Genomic DNA, 19,839 nt, shown 5'->3' on the forward strand with positions numbered 1-19,839 from the left:
TGAGGTTTTAACTGGACATTGTGTTGTGCGTTTAGTAACTTTTGTTCGTTTCAGATATCGAGAAGAAACTGAGGACAGGATGTTGCATTATTGTCTTGCTCATCTAGCCTATCATTTCAGCAGGCAGGTGCCCAAACGCAGTCGAGCAAAATTGTAAGCACCTCTTTCTGAATTTGGGGAGTATTTTTGGTCTTTTTGACGCGTTCGCCTCTTTCAACAGCGTAAAAACCCATCACGTTCTCATCCCTCGTCTGTTCCAAAGTAGAATCATATTGGGCTCGAAACATTGGACAGAGTTCTCCAACCGTTCCGGCCTGCGGGATTCTCCAGTCCTGCCAGCAGCGTGACCCCATTCGTGGGTTTCCTGCTCCTGTGGGAATTCCCATTGACAGTGGAGGGATCAGGGAATCCCGCTGCTAACAAACAACGTGCCACTTCCCGCTGGCAGGGATCACACGGGTGGGGGGGCGGCCTGGAGAATCTCGCCCATTATCTCTGTGCCTCTCCCCACAGACGCTGCCTGACCTGCTGAGTTTTTCCAGCACTTTGAGATTCCATTTTCTTGCCACTTAACTCAGCCTTCTTGCTCCCTCTCCCCAACCCTCCTGGGTGATATCACATAAAGTCGTAGAGACACAAAGATTTACAGCATGGAAACAGGTCCTTCCTGTCCATGTTGCCCACATTTTACCATTAAGCCAGTCCCAATTGCCCACATTTGGCCCATATCCCTCTATAACCATCTTACCCATGTAACTGCCTGAATGCTTTTTGAAAGACAAAATTGTACCCACCTCTACTACTGCCGCTGGCAGCTTGTTCCAGACACTCACCACCCTCTGTGTGAAAAAATTGTCCCTCTGGACCCTTTTTGTATCTCTCCCCTCTTACTTTAAACGTTTGCCCTCTAGTTTTAGACTCCCCTAACTTTAGGAAAAGACGTTGATTGTCTACCTTATCTAAGCCCCTCATTATTTTATAGACCTCTATAAGATCACCCTTCAGCCTTCTACACTCCAGGGAAAAAAGTCCCAGTCTATCCAGCCTCTCCTTATAACTCAATCCATCAAGTCCCGGTAGCATCCTGGTAAATCTTTTCTGCACTCTGTCTAGTTTAATAATATCCTTTCTATAATAGGGTGACCAGAACTGTACACAGTATTCCAAGTGTGGCCTTACCAATGTCTTGTACAACTTCAACAATCATCCCAACTCATGTATTCAATGTTCTGACCAATGAAACCAAGTATGCCTTCTTCACCACCCTATCCACCTGTGACTCCACTTTCAAGGAGCCACGAGCTTGTAACCTTAGATCTCTTTGTTCTATAACTCTCCCCAGCACCCGACCAATACAATGAGTGGGTCTTGCAGCGATACAGTTCCTTGGGCATTAGATACCACCAGGATCTTATCAAAGAGATCATCTGTCATGTGTCAACAATGATAGCAAATGCTGGGAGGCTATTTTGAAAGTGTGAAAACTGAGTCCAAATTCATCCCTCACTTGGCTCCACACTTCCAACACAGTTTGTAGATCCCAGCTGGAAGGGGGGGGACTGTGCCCAGCTATCTCCTCCTTCACTCGAGGCGCTGAAGGCTCTGAAACTTGCCAACGGCTGCAGCACCGACTGGGGACTGAACCTGGGACTTATTTCCCTGAAACACAAACAGAAAATGCTGGAGAAACTCAGCAGGTCTGGCAGCACCTGTGGGGAGAGAATAGAGCCAACGTTTCGAGCCTGGGTGACCCTTCATCAGAGCTAAAGGCGAAGAAACTCAGACATGAATTATACTGTGAGGCGGGGGGGCTGTAACTGGACAAAGGGAATGTAAATGGTGATGAGAAAGGAGCTATAGTGTCCATTCAGAGATTGGATTGTGTGAATGGTAGATTGGTGCAGATTGGTAAAGGACAAGTTGAGAGATCTTTTGCACTGTTGAAGTGAAGCCCAACACAAACTGGAGAAACACCTTCCACCTGGGCACTTTACAGCCTTTTGGACTGAACATTGTGTTCAACAACTTCAGAGCATCAACTCTCCCGTCCACCTTCACCCCCATTTCCATTTATTTTATTGAATTTCATTTCTTCTTTTCATTTCATTTATCACTTTTTATTCTTAATTTTGTTTTTCCACCTCTGAAATCTCCTACCAGGGCCACACTCCTCAATCTCTACCTTTGTTCCACCATTCTGATCTCTAAACGGACATCGTTCTCACCTTTCCGAGCCTTAACGTTATTTACAATTCCTTTGTCCAGTTACAACCCTTCTCCCCCTCCCACCCTCACGGTATAATTCACACCTGATTTTCTTTTCTTTTAGCTCTGATGAAGGGTCTCACTAAGAGCGCAATAAACTACAAAGGGTCACGAATGTAGCCCAATCCATCACGCAAACCAGCCTCCCATCCATTGACTCTGTCTACACTTCTCACTGCCTCGGAAAAGCAGTCAGCATAATTAAGGACCCCACACACTTTGGACATTCTCTCTTCCATCTTCTTCCGTCGGGGAAAAGATACAAAAGCCTGAGATCACGTACCAACTGACTCAAGAACAGCTTCTTGTACCTTGCATTAAGTTAATTTTTCTCTACTGTTCTTGAGTCGGTTGGTACGTGACCTTAGACTTTTGTATCTTTTTCCTGGGGGAAGAAGGTGGAAGAGAGAATGTCCAGGGTGCACGGAGTCCTTAATTATACTGGCTGCTTTGCCGAGACAGCAGGAAGTGTAGACAGAGTCATTGGATGGGAGGCTGGTTTGTGTGATGGATTGGGCTACGTTCATGACCTTTTGTAGTTCCTTGCAGCCTTGAGCAGATCAGGAGCCCATACCAAGCTGTGACAGAATGCTTTCTATGGTACATCTGTAAAAGTTGGTGAGAGTTGTAGCTGACATACCAAATTTCCGTGTACAGTAGATGGATATTTACACAAATACCTCTTGGGAATATGTTTCGAGTCATGTTGTTGCTGCATTCTCTTTGTTCATTCCCACATCAATACAACACCCTTTTGTACTGACTCACACAGTTGCAAACATTTATACTGAGGCTCAGCTAAGCTCATAATGCTGAGCACATCAGATTGTGGTATTTTAAAATACTTCAACTACATATATTTAGAAAATTCCACTAATTCTGTAAATGAAAGCTGGGGTATGTTTTAACAAAGAGTTGTGGGTGGATGATAGTGTTTAATAATTTTACTCAAAGTTTGCAATTCATTTAGAATTCTTCTTTTGAAGGGACATTATCCTTTAATCCCGCTGTAATGAGTCTGCAGAGGCAGAATTCTCTTCCCCAAAATCCCTTTATTTACAAACTCTAACAGCAGTGCACAGTGCTGGCAGTCACTAGTGTACCTCGGGGAGTGCCAGAGGAACTGACACTCCTAGTTAAAATACAAGGCAAAGACTCCCTGATTGGCCCATCAGTTGGATCCTTACTCGGGGAGTTAGTGCTCCAATAGGACAGCCTCAATGGCCTGAATGAAGTTGTCATACGTGCTCGCCTCCTCTTTTGGTCTCTCTGCACCAGACATCCTCCAGGAAGGTGGCAGGAGACATGACCCAAACCTCTGTCCATTCTAGGATTGAGTTGGTGTTTGGACCATTCATTTCAGGGGATGGTGCCCTGAACAGTGACTGCCTGTCTGTAGCGAGTGAGCTCAGAGGAGCAGGTGAAGAAATCTGTAACGTCGCTGTTTTGTGGCATTGTACATTGCAACAGCAAGTTACAGCTGTTAGGGAAAAGAACAGTTATAAAGTGTGCTTCAAACCGGCGAAGTATCAAAGCTAATTAAATAAAGATTGTTTAATGTAGAGAGTAGCTCCCACCAACAGAAAAGTAATAATGAACGTATAATCTGTTTGTTGTGGTGTTGATTGAGGGATAAACATTGACCAGAACACCAGGAAAATTTTCTCTATCTTCATCTTAGGTACAAAGGATCCTGTGTCTCTATCTGAGAGAGCAGATGGGGCCTCGATTTAATGTCATATCTGAGAGGTGGCACTTCTGACAGTGCAGCACCCCCTCGGTAGTGCACTGGAGTGTCAGCCTCGGTGTTTGTCCTCAAGTCCTGGAGTGGGACTTGAAATCAGAACCTCCTGACCCCCAGCTGCGAGTGTTACCAACTGAGCCACAGCTGACACGCTCGGCACTTCAGGCTTTGCCTCCTAAGCTACAAGTGGCCCATTCCACCTCTTTTTCCTCAGCCTGCATTGAAATCAAAACCTCACGCACCTCTCACACACTAATTAATTCTTACTGAATGCTTGGACCACTGGAAATTCCTAATCTTAGGTCACTGATTTTTTTTTTGTGCTCTGAAAATGCCAGCTGAGCAGCACCGGATCACATAGAAACTAGAAGCAGGAGGAGGCCATTTGGCCCTTCAAGCCTGTTCCGCCATTCATTTTGATCATGACATCATCAAATTCAACATTCTGATTCCTCCCTTCCCTCCCATACCCCTTGATCCCTTTAGCCCCAAGAGCTGTATTGAATTTCTTCTTGAATGTTTTGGCTTCAACTACATTCTGTGGCAGTGAATTCTACACATTCACCACCCTCTGGGTGAAGAAATTTCTCCTCACCTCAGTTCTAAAAGGTTTATCCCTTAACCTCAAACTGTGACCCCTAGTTCTGGACTCCCCACCATCGGGAATGTTTTTTTTGAATCTACCCTGTCTAACCCTGTTAGAATTTTATAAGTTGATGTGAGATTCCCTTTCACACTTCTAAACTCCAATAAATACAACCCAAACTGAGTAAGTCTCTCCTCAAATGACAGACCTGCCATCCCAGGAATCAGCCTAGTAAACCTTTGCTGTGCTCCGTCTATAGCAAGGGCATCCTTCCTCATTTAATACCCCTAATAGATATCTATATTCCAAACAAAGAGCAACCAATGACTTCCCACAGGCTGAACCTAGGAAATAAAATGAGCGTTTATTGCTGACTGCTTCCTCAGGCAGATGCCTGAGATGGCAAATCTTCCAACCAGTCTTTCACTCCTCTTTGTCATTGGTTAGAATTAGTTCCAAGGCTATTAATATAAATTCTCAAAGCTTGCCTGAGGAGGCGAAGAGTGAATTCTTCCCAGTTTGCATCTAAATATAATTAACCTTGTCTGCTGACGGGGGAATTCAGTCACAGAGGGTGGGGGCGAGGGGGGAGGGTCTTTCAGTAAAGCGGGGGGGGTGCTTTCAGTCACAGAGAAATCATTGATCTAGTTCAGAGAGCAGAGATGTCCAATATTTTTGTCTTCAATATATGCAGCAAGGAGCCTTGGGGGTACTGTTACTTAAGAGAGTTTGGTGTGCTGTGTTTGATGATCGAGCGGTGTAACTTGGGGCACTGTGAGGCAATGTAAGTTGAAACATCTCTTACCAAACGACCTCCAGCCTCGCTTACTTCAAACGAGGAAAAAAAGTTTTAAAAAATGCCAGCACATACGGGGGTTGGTAAGGTTCAGGAACTGCCAGTATCTTTCTGTTGCAAGTGTTTCTCTACCCTAGTGAAAAGAATAAGGAACAGTACAGCACAGGAACAGGCCCTTCGGCCCACCAAGCCTATTCCCCACCTGTTCATGTGTCCATCAAGATAAGTCTTAAATGTATCTAACATGTCTGTCTCAACCACTTCACTTGGCAGTGCATTCCAGGCCCCCAGTGCCCTCTATGTAAAAAACTTCCCCTGCACACCTTCACTGAACCTTTTCCCCCTTTGTAATTGTCATTTCTATCCTGGGAAAAAGCTACCAACTGTTCACCTTATCTATACTGATAATTTTATAAACTTCTATCAGGTCGCCCCCCCCTCCCCCCTCAGTCTCTGTCTTTCCGGGGAGAACAATCCCAGTTTATTCAACCTCTCCTCATAGCGAATAGCCTCCGTAACAGGCAGCATCCTGGTCAACCTTTCTGCACTCTCTCCAAAGCCTCCATATCCTTCTGGCAGTGTGGTGAGCAGAATTGAACACCGTATCCCAAATATGGCCAAACCAGTGTTTTACACAACTGTAACATAATTTACCAACTTTTATACTCGATGCCCCGGCTGATGAAGGCAAGCGTGCCATCTGCCTTCTTCACCACCTTTCCCACCTGTGGGCCGGTACTCCCAGATCTCTCTGTGTGTCTATGCTCCTGATGGTTCTGCTATTTATTTTATAAGAACATAAGAAATAGGAGCAGGAGTAGGCCATCTGGCCCTTCAAGCCTGCCCCGCCATTCAATAAGATCATGGCTGATCTGTCGTGGCTCAGTTCCACATTCCCGCCCTCTCCCCATAACCCTTAATCCCCTCTCGTATCAAAAACCCATCAACCCGCGTCTTAAAAATATTTAGCGAGGCAGCCTCCACAACTTCAACGGGCAGAGAATTCCAGAGATTCACCACCCTTTGAGTGAAGAAGTTCCTCCTCAACTCCGTTCTAAACCGCCCCCCCTTTTATCTTGAGGCTGTGCCCCCTAGTCCTACTGTCCTTTTTGAGCGGGAAGAGTCTCTCCACCTCTATCCTATCCATCCCATTCATCATCTTATACGTCTCAATGAGATCTCCCCTCATTCTTCTAAACTCTAACGAGTACAAGCCCAGTTTATTCAGCCTCTCCTCATAGCTCAACCCCCTCAACTCCGGTATCAGCCTAGTAAACCTCCTCTGCACTCCCTCCAAGGCCAAAATATCCTTGCGCAGGTGCGGCAATCCTACGTATGGGCAGCATGGTGGCACAATGGTTAGCACTAGCTCCCACCCAAATTGGATCTACCAAAATGCATCACCTCATGTTTGTCTGGATTAAATTCCGTCTGTCATTTCTCAGCCCAATATTACAAAGAACAAAGACAGCCCGGGAAGCAGGCCCTTCGGCCCAATGAGCCCACGCCGCCATTTTAACATTACCAGTCCCCCCTCTACCCATAACCCTTATCTATGCTTAAATTCCAGCCTAAGTTTAATTCCAGATTAAATTAATATTCCAGCCTATCAGTGTACTTGGAGGGAGGTTTACTGACAGGGTTAAGTTTATGCACTGTTTTTGTGGTTAATTTGTATTGAAGTTGTCTATGAAAAGTGCTGATTATTATTGCTGTTAATAATTTGTATTTGCTTGCAGTGAAATCCTGGTGCTATTCCTGGTGACTGTTCTTCTTTTCCCACAGATATTTGTGCTGCTGAGGTAAATCTAACATTTGAAACAAAAAGTAACCTAACCCGATTCCAGAAGAATGGGTGAGATGTTCATGTCCTATCTGTGCTCTCTTGGTCAGTCTCAACTGACGGGTGGGGGAGCACCAGGACTGCCTATTCCCCATTTAATTCATTAAAGTATCTTAGAATGATAGCACATAGAAAATGGCCAATCTGCCCATCATATCTATGCCAGCTGTTTGGTCGAATCATCCAATTAATCCCACTTGCTAGCTATACTTGTTCTCTTCAGTTATTCGCAGCGTGCTGCTGTGCATCCTTGTGCAAGAATCTCAAGGAGTTGGTTTGTAGGTGCAGCAGGTAATTAAGAAGGCAAATGGAATTTTGTCCTTCATTGCTAGAGGGATGGAGTTTAAAAACAGCGAGGTTATGTTGCAGCTGTATAAGGTGCTGGTGAGGCATCACCTTGTGCTTTGTGTGCAGTTTTGGTCTACTTACTTGAGAAAGGATATACTGGCACTGGAGGGGGTGCAGAGGAGATTCACTAGGTTGGTTTATGAGGACAGACTGAGTAGACTGGGACAATACTCATTGAAATTCAGAAGAATGAGAGCAATCTTATAGAAACATGTAAGATTATGAAGGGAATAGATAAGATAGAAGCAGCGAAGTTGTTTCCACTGGCAGATAAACTAGATCTAGGGGGCATAGCCTCAAAATAAGGGGGAGCAAATTTAGGACTGAGTTGAGGAGGAACTTTTTCACACAAAGGGTTGTGAATCTGTGGAATTCCCTGCCCAGTGAAGTTGAGGCTCCCTCGTTGAATGTTTTTAAGGCAAGGATAGATATATTTTTGAACAGTAAAGGAATTAAGGGTTATGGTGAACAGGTGGGTAAGTGGAGCTGAGTCCACAAAAAGATCAGCCATGATCTTATTGAATGGTGGAGCAGCTCGAGGGGCCGGATGGCCGACTCCTGCTCCGAGTTCCTGTGTTCTTATTTATCCAATAACCTGTGGGGCAGCACAGTGGTTAGCACTGCTGCCTCAGTGCCGGGGACCCTGGTTCAATTCTAGCCTCGGGTGAGAGTCTGTGTGCAGTTTGCACATTCTCCCCGTGTCTGCACGGGCTTTTTTCCGGGTGCTCCGGTTTCCTCCCACAGTCCAAAGATGTGGATTGGCCATGGTAAATTGCTCCTTAGTGTCCAAAGATGCATAGGTTAGGGGGGTTAGTGAGATAAATGCGTGGGGTCAGGGGGACAGGGTGGACCTGGGTAAGGTGCTCTGTTGGAGAGTCGGTGCAGGCTGAATGGCCTCGTGCACCGGGGGATTCTATGAATTCACTTTTAAACATTACTGTAACTACCCCCGTGCAGGCTGTGAATTCCAGATCGTGGTGACTAACTGTGTGTCCTTAAAAAAAAAGTATTTCCCCGTGTCACCTCGGGTTCATTGGTCGATCACCTTCTACCCGATGCTTCCCTCAAAGAATTCCTTCTTAACTTCACAATAACGACTGGAGTAGACCATCCAGCCCCTCGAGACTGTGTTCCGTCTGTCACTCAGTGAGACCGTGGCTGATCTGTGATCCATCTCCATCTACCTGTCTTTGCCTCACATCCCCCCCCCCCGGTTACCAGAGATCTATTCATCTCAGGTTTAAAGTTAACAATTGATTCGGCATCAACGGCCGTTTGTGGCAGAGTTTTGAATTCCTACTGTGCTCTCTGCCTGCCTCACAATCCTCCTTCCTACCTTAAAAACGTAGAAAGTTGAGGCACGGTTAACTGATCGAGTCCCAGGGAATCCAAATGTGGTTTATGTATTCTCTGTGTAGTTTAACCACTGGGGTTCAGGGATCATTCTGGTAAATCTACAGCACCCTCTCCAACCTCAATATATTCTTTATTCTTTCATTAGATGTGAGGCGTCTCTGGCAAGGCCAGAACTGCCACCCATCCTTACTTGCCCTTGAACTGAGTGGCTTGCTACGTTAATTCAGAGGGCAGTTATAGAGTTACAGAATCCCTACAGCGCAGAGGCATCCCATTGAATCTGTACCGACTCCCTGACAGAGTATCTTATCCTGGCCCTCTTCCCCCCCATCCTATTCCAGTAACCCCGCACATTTACTGTAGCTAATCCATCTAACCTGCATAACTCAGGACACTAATGGGCAATTGAGCGTGGCCAATCCACCTAACCTGCACACCTTTGGACTGTGGGAGGAAACCCACACAGACACGGGGAGAATGTGCAAACTCCACACAGACTGTGACCCGAGCCGGGAATCGAACCCTGGACCCTGGCGCCGTGAGGCAGCAGTGCTAACCACTGTGCCACCTTGCTGCCCTTAAGTTGGCTTAAGATAGTCACTAATAAATTCATTCAGAGGAATTGTCTCTGCCCAGAGAGTAGTCAGAATGTGCAACTTATTCCTTCTTCGAGTCGTAGATACAAATATCACAGATATACTTAAGGGGCAAGGGAGATAAGTACACGAAAGAGGAAGGAATGCTGATTGGGTGGGGTTGTTGGGGGGAGAGGCTCGGGATGTACGAAGGGACAGAGCCCGTGAGGAGCATAAATATTGTATTTTTCACCATTCCCTAACCACCCCCCCACCCCCTTTACACAAAATCAATTCCTCAAACTGTGATTTATCTCCTAGACCAAAGTCCTCCCGATACTGTAACCAGCCCCTCCTCATCAACCTGACCAGTTTTATCATCCTCACCTTCGTCATGACCGGTAAGTAATAGCTGGATGTCACTATCTCCCAGTGCTGATTCTCCAATTCGCGACATTTACAGAGCTTTGCTGTCTGAGCATCCAGTATCCTGAGGTGAAATTAGCATTTTGTGTTTTATAAATGGAGCAGAGAGACAATGGAAAACCTTCCCAGGGCAATAGGGTCACAGTTCAAATTCTGTGTGTGTTTTTTTTGAATGTCTCATCATAATTCAGATTATAAAGACAGATTCTCCGATCTTCTTCACTCCACGGTGGCACAGTGGTTAGCACTGCTGCTTCACAGCGCCAGGGACCCGGGTTCGACTCCTGGACTGGGTCACTGTCTGTGTGGAGTTTGCACATTCTCCCAGTGTCTGTGTGGGTTTCCTCCGGGTGCTCCAGTTTGCTCCCACAGTCCAAAAGACGTGCTGGTTAGGTGTAGTGGTCGTGCTAAATTCTCTCTCGGTGTACCCGAACAGGTGCCAGAATGTGGTGACTAGTGGATTTTCATAGTAACTTCATTGCAGTGTTAATGTACGCCCACTTGTAACACTAAGAAATAAACTTAAAACTTTTTATTAAATACTTACAGAAACAATTATGTTTATATCTGTAGCTAATTTTCTCTTGTCCTCTAACTTCTCCCTCCTAATTAACTTCTAATCATTCTTTGCTATTCTTTATATTCTGTCCAATCTTTGGATTTGCCACTCATCTTTATGGAAGTATATTCTTTTCTTTCCATTTAATACTATCTTTAACTTCCTCACTTAGCCGCGGTTGTTGTATCTTTCCCTTAGAATCTTTCTTTCTCATTGGAACGTATCTGAGTATTCAGAAACACCTCTTTAAAAACCTGCCCATGCATCTACTGTCCAAAACCTTAATCTAATTTCTCAGTTCACTTTAGTCAGCTCTGTTTTCATACCCACATAAACACCCTTGTCTCAGTTTAAGACACTAGTATTAGATCCATTTCTCTCTGCCTCAAACGGAATGTGAAATTCAACCATATAATGATCACTGCTACTAATGGGATCCTTCACTGCGAGGTCATTCCACCCAGGCCCTACCCCCCTAACTCCACGTATTTGCCCTGCTAATCCCGCTAACGCATGCATCCAGGACACCATGGGTCAATTTAGCATGGCCAATCCACCTAACCCGCACATCTTTGGAGTGTGGGAGGAAACCAGAGCACCCGGAGGAAACCCATGCAGATGTGGGGAGAATGTGCAGACAGTGACCCATGCCAGCAATTGAACCCGGGTCTTTGTGAGGCAGCAGTGCGAACCACTGTGCTGCCTTATTTCTCATCTCTACCCAAACTGATTATATACCTTAATCTGCAGAACTAAAGTTATCTCTCTCTCGACTGTACCAGTGTTGTCCTTGATTAACAGAGCTATTCTTCAATCCTTGCCAAACATCCTGTTCTTCCTAAATTAAATCTTGAATATTCAGCTCCCAGTTGTTGTCATCCTTTAGTTATTGGATCATAACATTTTTATTTCTATTCGTGCTGTCAACTGATCAATTTTCTTATTGAAGCCTTTAGTTATCAAGAAATCCCTACAGTGCAGAAGTAAACCATTCAGCCCATCGGGTCTGCACTGACTCTCTGACAGCTCATCCCGCCCAGGCCTCTGTCCTTTACTTGTATTGTAACCTCTAGTTTGATCTACTGGTGCATTGTTTGGTTTATACACTCTATCCCTTCCTGCCACATCATTTCCTTTATTCCTACCTTGCCTTTTTGCCTTGTCTTTTATATGTAATTTATCACCAATCCCCAAACTTGATCCATTTCCCCCGCTATTTATTTTAAACCCTTTCTACTGCCCTAGTCATACAAGTCACCAGAATGCTGACCCCAGCACAGTTCTGGTGAAGTCCATCCTACTGCCACTGCTCCCACTTTCCCCAGTACCTCGTGAATGGAAACCTATTTCCCCCACACCAATCTCTGAGCCACATTTAACTCTCGAACCTGATTCACACTACACCAATCTGCTTGTGGTTCCGCTAGTAATCCAGAGTTATTGAGTTATAGAGGTTTACAGTCTGGAAACAGGTCTTTCGGCCCAACTTGTCCATGCTGCCTTTCTTTTAAACCACTCAGCTAATCCCAATTGCCTGCATTTGGCCCATTTCCCTCTGTACCCATCTTACCTATATAACTGACTAAATGCTTTTTAAAAAACAGAATTGTACCTGCCTCTACTACTGCCTCTGGCAGCTCATTCCAGACTCTGTGTGAAAAAATTGCCCCTCTGGGCTCTTTTTTATCTCTCTCCTCTCACCTTCAATCTATGCCCTCTAGTTTTAGACTTCCCTGTCTTTGGGAAAAGATATTGACTATCTAGCTGATCTACACCTTTCATTATTTTATAGACTGCTACAAGATCACCCCTCAGCCCCCTACATTCCAGCAGGAAAAAATCCCAGTCTATCCAGCCTCCCCTTATAATTCAAACCATCAAGTCCCAGTAGCATCCTACTAAATCTTTTCTGCACTCTTTCTAGTTTAATAATATCCTTTCTATAATAGGGTGACCAGAGCTGCACACAGTATCCCAAGTGTGGTCTTACCAATGTCTTGTACAACTTCAACAAGACATCCCAACTCCTGTATGCAATGTTCTGACCAATGAAACCAAGTATGCCGAATGCCTTCTTCACCACTCTGATGTCTACCTTTGGAGATTGTGTTTTTTAACTTGATCCCTGGTTGCTCACACGCTCTCAGTGGAACCTCTTTCCTCGTCCTACCCATGTTGTTGGTGTGTCCGTGGACCATTGGAACCTCCCCCTCTCATTACACTTTGTGAGAATTTAGCACTCTGATCCATCAGTGTGTGTGGTCCTAACTTTGGAATGATTCACTGATACTGTTCTCAGATGGGGGAGAGTCAGGGCACAAAATCCTTTACTCTGCATCAAACCCGTGTTTTACACATAATTGGGAGTGTTTGACACTGGGATGCCCCAGCACCAACATACCAAACTTTAATAATTCTAAATTCATTATGATTAATGTTAAAGTCCAGGCAAAAAACTGTGTTTTGTGAAATTAGCCTAGACCCTAAATTTTATGTTTGATTTTGGCTTTAGGGTGATCATACGGTGTTTCACTCCGGGTATGATTCTATTGAGACACAAGGAAGCTTTTGTCAAACAAACTTTATTTAATAATAGTTAGAATATAACAAAAAAAAAGTAAAAAAGTAGGTTTCTGGTAGACAGGGGAATTAAGGGTTACGGGGAGAAAGCAGGAAAGTGGAACTGATCCACTTCAGATCAGCCATGATCTTGTTGAATCGCGGGGCAGGCTTGAAGGGCTAGATGGCCGACTCCTGCTCCTATTTCTTATGTTCTTATAAAGTTTATTTATTAGTCACAAGTAGGCTTACATTAACACTGCAATGAAGTTACTGTGAAAATCCCCTAGTCGCCACACTCCGGTGTCTGTTTGGGTTATTACTAGGGGAGGATTTAGCAAGGCTTTTGGATTGTAGGAGGAAACTGGGGCACCTGGAAGAAACCCACGCAGACATGGGGGGTATGTGCAGACTCTGCACAGACAGTAACCCAAGCTGCGAATAGAACTCGGGTCCCTGGTGCTGTGAGGCAGCAGTGCTAACCAACTGGCCACCAAGGCACGATTTTTGACAATTAAGATGCTTAAACATGACAAAGTATAATTATTAACATCTAGCTATCTCTGTTGTCCCAGTGTAGAGCAACATCCCACAGACACGTACCCTTCTTCAGAATTAGTTTGTACAAAATCATCCCAATCAAGCCCCACTCTACAATCCCAGGGGAACACTAAAACTACAGAAGATTGCATTAGAGGAGATTAAAATAAACATGAGGTAATTATAACAGTAACAGTAAAGGACACCGATTGCAGACAACACGGTGCCGACAAATTGCCAGGGATTGCTGGAAACATCCTGCAGAGAAACTTGATAATACCTTTCTTAAAGGTACAGTACCATTACATTAAATAGATTAGTAATTTTAGCATCAGCAGCAATGTAGGATTCAAGTTATGTCACATGACAGTAATACAAATGGTCATGTTAGAATCGTTTGTTAGTAAGTTGGCGAATTGATCTAATTCTAGTGAAACTTCTTTAGGATTTACAGTCCTTCTGACCTTGATGGACCCTATCCCTAATGAGGTGAAAGTGGCTTTCCATGTGTATGGAGTTGGATCATTTGCACAAGGAATCACAACTACTGCCTTCACTGTTGCTGCACCCCAGTGTGTAAGATTTCTTCCTCCTCCTGTGTATTTTATGATCAGAATGTCGGGTGTTGCGCTCAAACTTTTACGTTGAACTGGAAATGTTGGTCTGCTCCACAAACGTGCTGGAGCCGCTGGCCGGATAATTCGGGGAAATGAGGCTGAAGACATGGATACAGATTGAAATGGACAGGATCGGCTCAGGTCCGCGGCAAATGACCTGAATGCCGCAGGGTTGGGAAGGGGAGTCAGTCAGCCAGAATGCTCCAGCTTGATCACCCATCAGGTGAACACTGCAGGAAAGCTTGTGAGCATTGGATCTCCAGTGAGGATTGGGAACATTTGTGCTGCCCCTCATGGTTGAACGTCCAAATACTGGTACAAACTACCAGATGAAAAATGACAAGTTGGTCAGTGCTGTTAGAATTTTACCCCAATGAGACTCAATAACGAAAGGGAAAGAAGAGAAAATTACTGATAGAAATGTGGTATGAAAAGATATTATTACATGTTATGAAAACTGCAGATTCAGACCCCCAATGCAGGCTCGTTGGGCCGAAGGGCCTGTTTCCCGGGCTGTTTTTGTTCTTTGTTCTAAAGAAAGCAACAAACCTTGACTTTGAAAGTGTAGCTTCTTTTGGTTTTAACACTGATTACAATTTTGTTCTTGTTAGGTAAACACAACTCCTGAGTTGTACTACCTGTCCTTTGTGTTATCTGTACTGAGTGTTCTTGCAACAGGTATGTGCTTTGTCATTATTAAGGAACGTAGTTGAAAAAACATGACCCACATTGCCAAGGTTATCAGAGTTGAATTGAAGATCGGGCTGGGGAGTAATAATTCGATCATTCCAAAACTGAAATTTACCAGCTTATATACTACAGGGAAAGGAAAAGCCAGAAGGGAGTTCCACAGTTTTAATTCCATCTTTTTATTGTTAACATGTCCTCCATTGATGGTAAGAGCTCAGGATGGCATAGTGGTTAGCACTGCTGCTTCACAATGCCAGGGACCTGGGTTCGATTCCAGCCTTGGGTGACTGTGCATTCTCCCCGCCCGCAATTTTATCACCCCGCCTGCCCTGGGAATCGGAATGAGTGAGGGGCAAACCGTGGAAAGATTCGTTGACCTCGGGCGGAACTTTATGGCTTTGGGATGAGCAAGGCCATAAGATCCCACCCAACGTGTCTGCATGGGTTTCCTCCGAGTGCTGCAGGTTCCTCCCACAGTCAAAAGATGTGCTGGTTAGATGGATTGGCCATGATAAATTGCCCCTTAGTACCCCAAGTTGTGTAGTTTAGGTTGATTAATGGGATAAATACATGGAATAACGGGAAAGAGCCTGGATGGGATCCTCTATAGAAGATTTGGTGCAGATGCAATGGGCTGTATGGCCTGCTTCTGCACTGAAGTGATTCTATGAAAATATGCAGCAAAATATATTTTGCCGATGTCACTATTCCCTAATTTTAATTGTGCTGATCTAATATTAGCTTCAGCCTTGTATACAACGAGCTGTTAATTGAGAGTTCATGAACCTTGTCAATGTGGATTTTTGTGAGTGAATTCTGTAATCAGATAGGCAAGGAATGGAAGTTTACCTTAATTCACATCACCCTTTTTATCCCAATAAATGGCATGTATTCCTGTCCATGTTAAGTCCTTCTTGAGTCTTGGCTTCAGATATGTTTTTGTATATCAATGTTTGAGGAAATTCTACGTCAACATATGGCTGTCACACTGCAAATGTAAATTTCCCATTGCTAAGCGATACGATTGTGTTTCTTAGTTCACATTGCTCATGCCATCATTGATCACAACTTTACTCTTCAAGTAACCAGAACAAGTCACAGAGTTCTCTTAAACAGCTGTTTTAATTGCAAGGTCCCTGGAAAGATAGAGCTCTGATTCTGCAGCTAGCTGTACTCCGAAATACATAAGCAATTATAGTTTTCAAGTTCGATTAGAAGTAATTAGCATATACCAATCACAATCACTTTATGCTTGCTTTATTATAATATCCAATCAGCATGAAGACTTCATAATATTTCATTGTGTTTTTTACAAATTATCATTGCATCTGTGGTCACTCCCTTTTTCTAGATCCAGACGTCTGATTTAATGAGCTTTGCCCAGACTAATAGCCTTGGTGCTTATCTTTGATTTGATTTATTATTGTCGCATCTATTGGTATACAATGAAAAGTATTGTTTCTTGTGTGCGATACAGACAAAGTAAACCATTTTTAGAGGAGAGAGTGCAGAATGTAGTGTTACAGTCATAGCTATGGTGTAGAGAAAGATCAGATTAATGTGAGTTAGGTACGTTCAAAAGTCTGATGGCAGCAGGGAAGAAGGTGTTCGTGATCTCAGACTTTTGTATCTTTTTCCCAGTGGAGGAACGTGGAAGAGAGAATGTCCGGGTTGCGTGGTGTCCTTAATTATGCTGTCTGTTTCTCCGAGGCAGTGGGAATTGTAGACAGTCAATGGGTGGGAGGCTGGTTTGAGCGGTGGATTGGGCTTCTTTCATGACCCTTTGTAGTTTCCTGTGGCCTTGGACAGAGCATACCAAGCTGTGATACAACCAGAAAGAATGCTTTCTATTGTGCATCTGTAAAAGTTGGTGAGCTTTGTCGTGGACATACTAAAGTTCCTTAGTCTTCGGAGAAAATAGAGGTGTTGGCATGGGAGGGGAACCAGGACAGATTATAGGTGACCTGGACACCTAGAAACTTGAAGCTCTTGATCCTTTCTACTTCGTCCCATTGATGTAAACAGGGACATGTTCTCCACTATGTTTTCTGAAGTCAATAGCAATCAGTGAAGGCTTTTATAAGACCACCTTTCTTTTTCACTGCAGCTTGTCTAATTTTTAAACTATGATTATTAACCCTTTCACCATCACACCCGACCGTGTACAGAACTGGACCATGCAGCTTCCCTGGAAATATATACAGGGTTCCAAGTGAGAATAGGGAGACTGGAAAAGTTGCACATTTACAGTGGTCACCTGAACAAGTTACTGGGAATATATTGGGCCCTCTGGAAAGGTAGCTTCAGAAGAGCTGCGAGTAGAAGAGAAGGAGGAATCTATTTTTAATCACTTGTCACGGTAGAAAGAGAATCTGTCACTTGCTGTCCCTGGTTGTATTTCAATGCCCTCTCTGTTGTGCTTATTTGTGGCAGTAAGTACTGTGGACGATGGTCGACCCAGTCAGGCAAGAGTCAGCCACCTTATCAGCTGCAGCTCAGTGGCTCAGTGGTTAGCTCTGCTGCCTCACAATAGCAGGGACCTGGGTTCGATTCCCTAGTTGGGTCACTGTCTTTGTGGAGTTTGTATGTCCTCCCCATGTCTGCATGGGTTTCCTCCAAGTGCTCCAGTTTCCTCCCACAGTCCGAAAGGAGACCTTTCTCCTCTGAGGATTGTGAGTCTCTGAATATATTTTGGGCGGAGCGAAATAGATTCTTAGGGCAGCACCTTGGCACTGCTGCCTCACAGTGCCAGGGACGCAGGTTCAATTCCAGTTCGGGTGACTGTCTGTGTTTCTTCCCATACTCCAAAGGCGTGCAGGTTAGGTGGATTGGCAATGCTAAATTGTCCCCGAGTGTCAGGGGACCAGCAGGGTAAATATGGGGGTTACGGGGATAGGGCTCGAGTGGGATTGTTGTCAGTGCAGGCGCGATGGGTCAGATGGTCTCCTGCTCTGTAGGGATTCTGTGATGAGTGGGTGAAGGGGAGGGAGAAACGTAGAGAAATCTGATCAGCCATGATGTTATGGAATGGGGCAGCAGGCACGAGGGGCTGAGTGGCCTGCTCTTACTCCTAATTCATTCACACGTGATCTTGCAGCACAGGAAGAGGCCATTGGCTGGCTCTTAGCCCAATTAGTTCATTCCCTCATAATCTGACAGTAACCTCTGAGCTTTTCCTATGGGAAGCAGAGACCCAGGGCAGATAGAGTGGAAGCTCTCTCTCAGTTCCAGGGAAGCAGTAATTTCAGAGTCAGATTGTGTTGAAAATTCCACCGGTAACCTGTTTTTATTATTGCTGTGTTTCTGTTTTAAAAACAGTGTTCATCGGATTCCTGATCCCATTCTGGCTGGCTGACATTTTCTGCACTGGAATGGTTTTAACTCAGCAAGCCCGAGATGGAGTCTGTCAGAAGCCGGTTGCTAACTACTCGTTTCTGTGGCATGTTTAATGAAGGCACTCAAAAAAAAAGAACACCGGCATGAATAATGTATTTGGTTGCCATGCGACAGGAGCTTCTGGAACATTCCACCAGCGAGAGTTTGAGCCATTGCGGTGGAAGTAACCCACGATACGTTACGTCAGAGGGCTCTGAATGAGTGGATTAGCTGAAACTATTTGCTTTGTAGGTTTAATGTATTTGACTGCAAAACAACTGTTACATCTGGAGAAATCACCATCAGCTGTTTTATAAAGTTTTGACCATTTCAAATCAATTTCCATTGAATAAGCACACGTTCAGAAGTATTCATTCTCAGGAAAGGCAAAAGACTTTTTGTTTCTAGATATAATTTCAAACAGTGGCACTGCTTAACTCAGAGGGCAGAGATTGCTTCAGAATACACAGGCAGAATTTTTATTTTCTCTGGTCTATCAAGTGGTAGAATGTTCTTGCAAAGAGAACATAAAGGGCAAAGCACAATCTCCAGCATTGCAGCCTCGCTAACTTCCCAGAAACCAACAGAACCTCCAGCTAATTCAGCAACATGAGCTGGCGATGGCCTAATGGTATTGTCACTAGGCTATTAATCCAGAAATGCAGCTAGTGCTCGGGGGACTGGGGTTCGAATCCCGCCATGGCAGACGCTGGAGTTTGAATTCAATAAAAACATCTGAAATTAAGAATCTACTGATGACTATGGAATCGTTCCCGATTATCAGGGAAACTCATCTGGTTTGCTGGTGTCCTTAAGGGAAAGAAATCTGCAGGTTTACCTGGTCTGGCCTACATGTAACTCCAAGGCCACAGCAGTATGGTTGACTCTCAACTGCTCTTGGGCAACTAGGGATGGTCAATAAATGCCGGCCAGTGACGCCCATGTCCCAAAAATAAAGCTTTGACAAAGAGTCATTCAGGCTTTATTCTCTCTCCACAGATGCTGTCAGACCTGCTGAGATTTTCCAGCAGTTTCTGTTTGTATTTCAGATTCCAGCCTCCACAGTAATTTGCTTTTATTTTGTTATGGAACACATCTCTGGTTCTGCAAGAAATCAAATACGTTGACGATATATCTATGCCTTTCACATCTCTCCAAGCACTGTTACAGTCAAAATACAAGAAAGGACTCTTAGGATCTGGCCCAAAGAGGAATGATGTGGGACACCAGCCATTAGGCAGGATCAGGCTATTAAGTTGGATTTTTTTTTTATTATTCAATTGTGGGACATAGGCATCACTGGCTGGGCAGCATTTATTGTTCATCGCGAGTTGCTTGAGGGCAGTTGAGAGTCAACCTGCTGTGGCTCTGGAGTCACATGTAGGCCAGATGGGGTAAGGATGGCAGATTTCCTTCCCTGAAGGACATTAGTGAAGCAGATGGGTTTTTCTGACAATGGTCATCAAGAGATTCTTAATGTCAGATGTTTTTATTGAATTCAAATTCCACCATCTGCCATGGTGGGATTCGAACCCAGGTCCCCAGACCAGTAGCTGAGTT

General features: G+C 44.5%; 1 protein-coding gene across 1 annotated transcript; it reads left to right on the plus strand.

Moving 5' to 3' along the window:
- The first annotated feature begins 59 nt into the window (after positions 1-59).
- LOC145360266 (uncharacterized) lies at positions 60-18,804 on the plus strand. Its single transcript, XM_080215374.1, has 6 exons — positions 60-153; positions 7,131-7,193; positions 9,835-9,914; positions 14,043-14,173; positions 14,826-14,892; positions 18,223-18,804. Exons 1-6 carry the CDS (start codon positions 80-82, stop codon positions 18,351-18,353), a joined length of 546 nt encoding a protein of 181 aa, XP_080071500.1. The 5' UTR covers positions 60-79; the 3' UTR covers positions 18,354-18,804.
- Positions 18,805-19,839: the final 1,035 nt, after the last annotated feature.

The sequence above is a fragment of the Carcharhinus amblyrhynchos genome, chromosome 30, assembly GCF_965287045.1.
Source record: "Carcharhinus amblyrhynchos chromosome 30, sCarAmb.v2.hapA, whole genome shotgun sequence".
In the NCBI taxonomy this organism is placed as follows: Eukaryota; Metazoa; Chordata; class Chondrichthyes; order Carcharhiniformes; family Carcharhinidae; genus Carcharhinus; species Carcharhinus amblyrhynchos.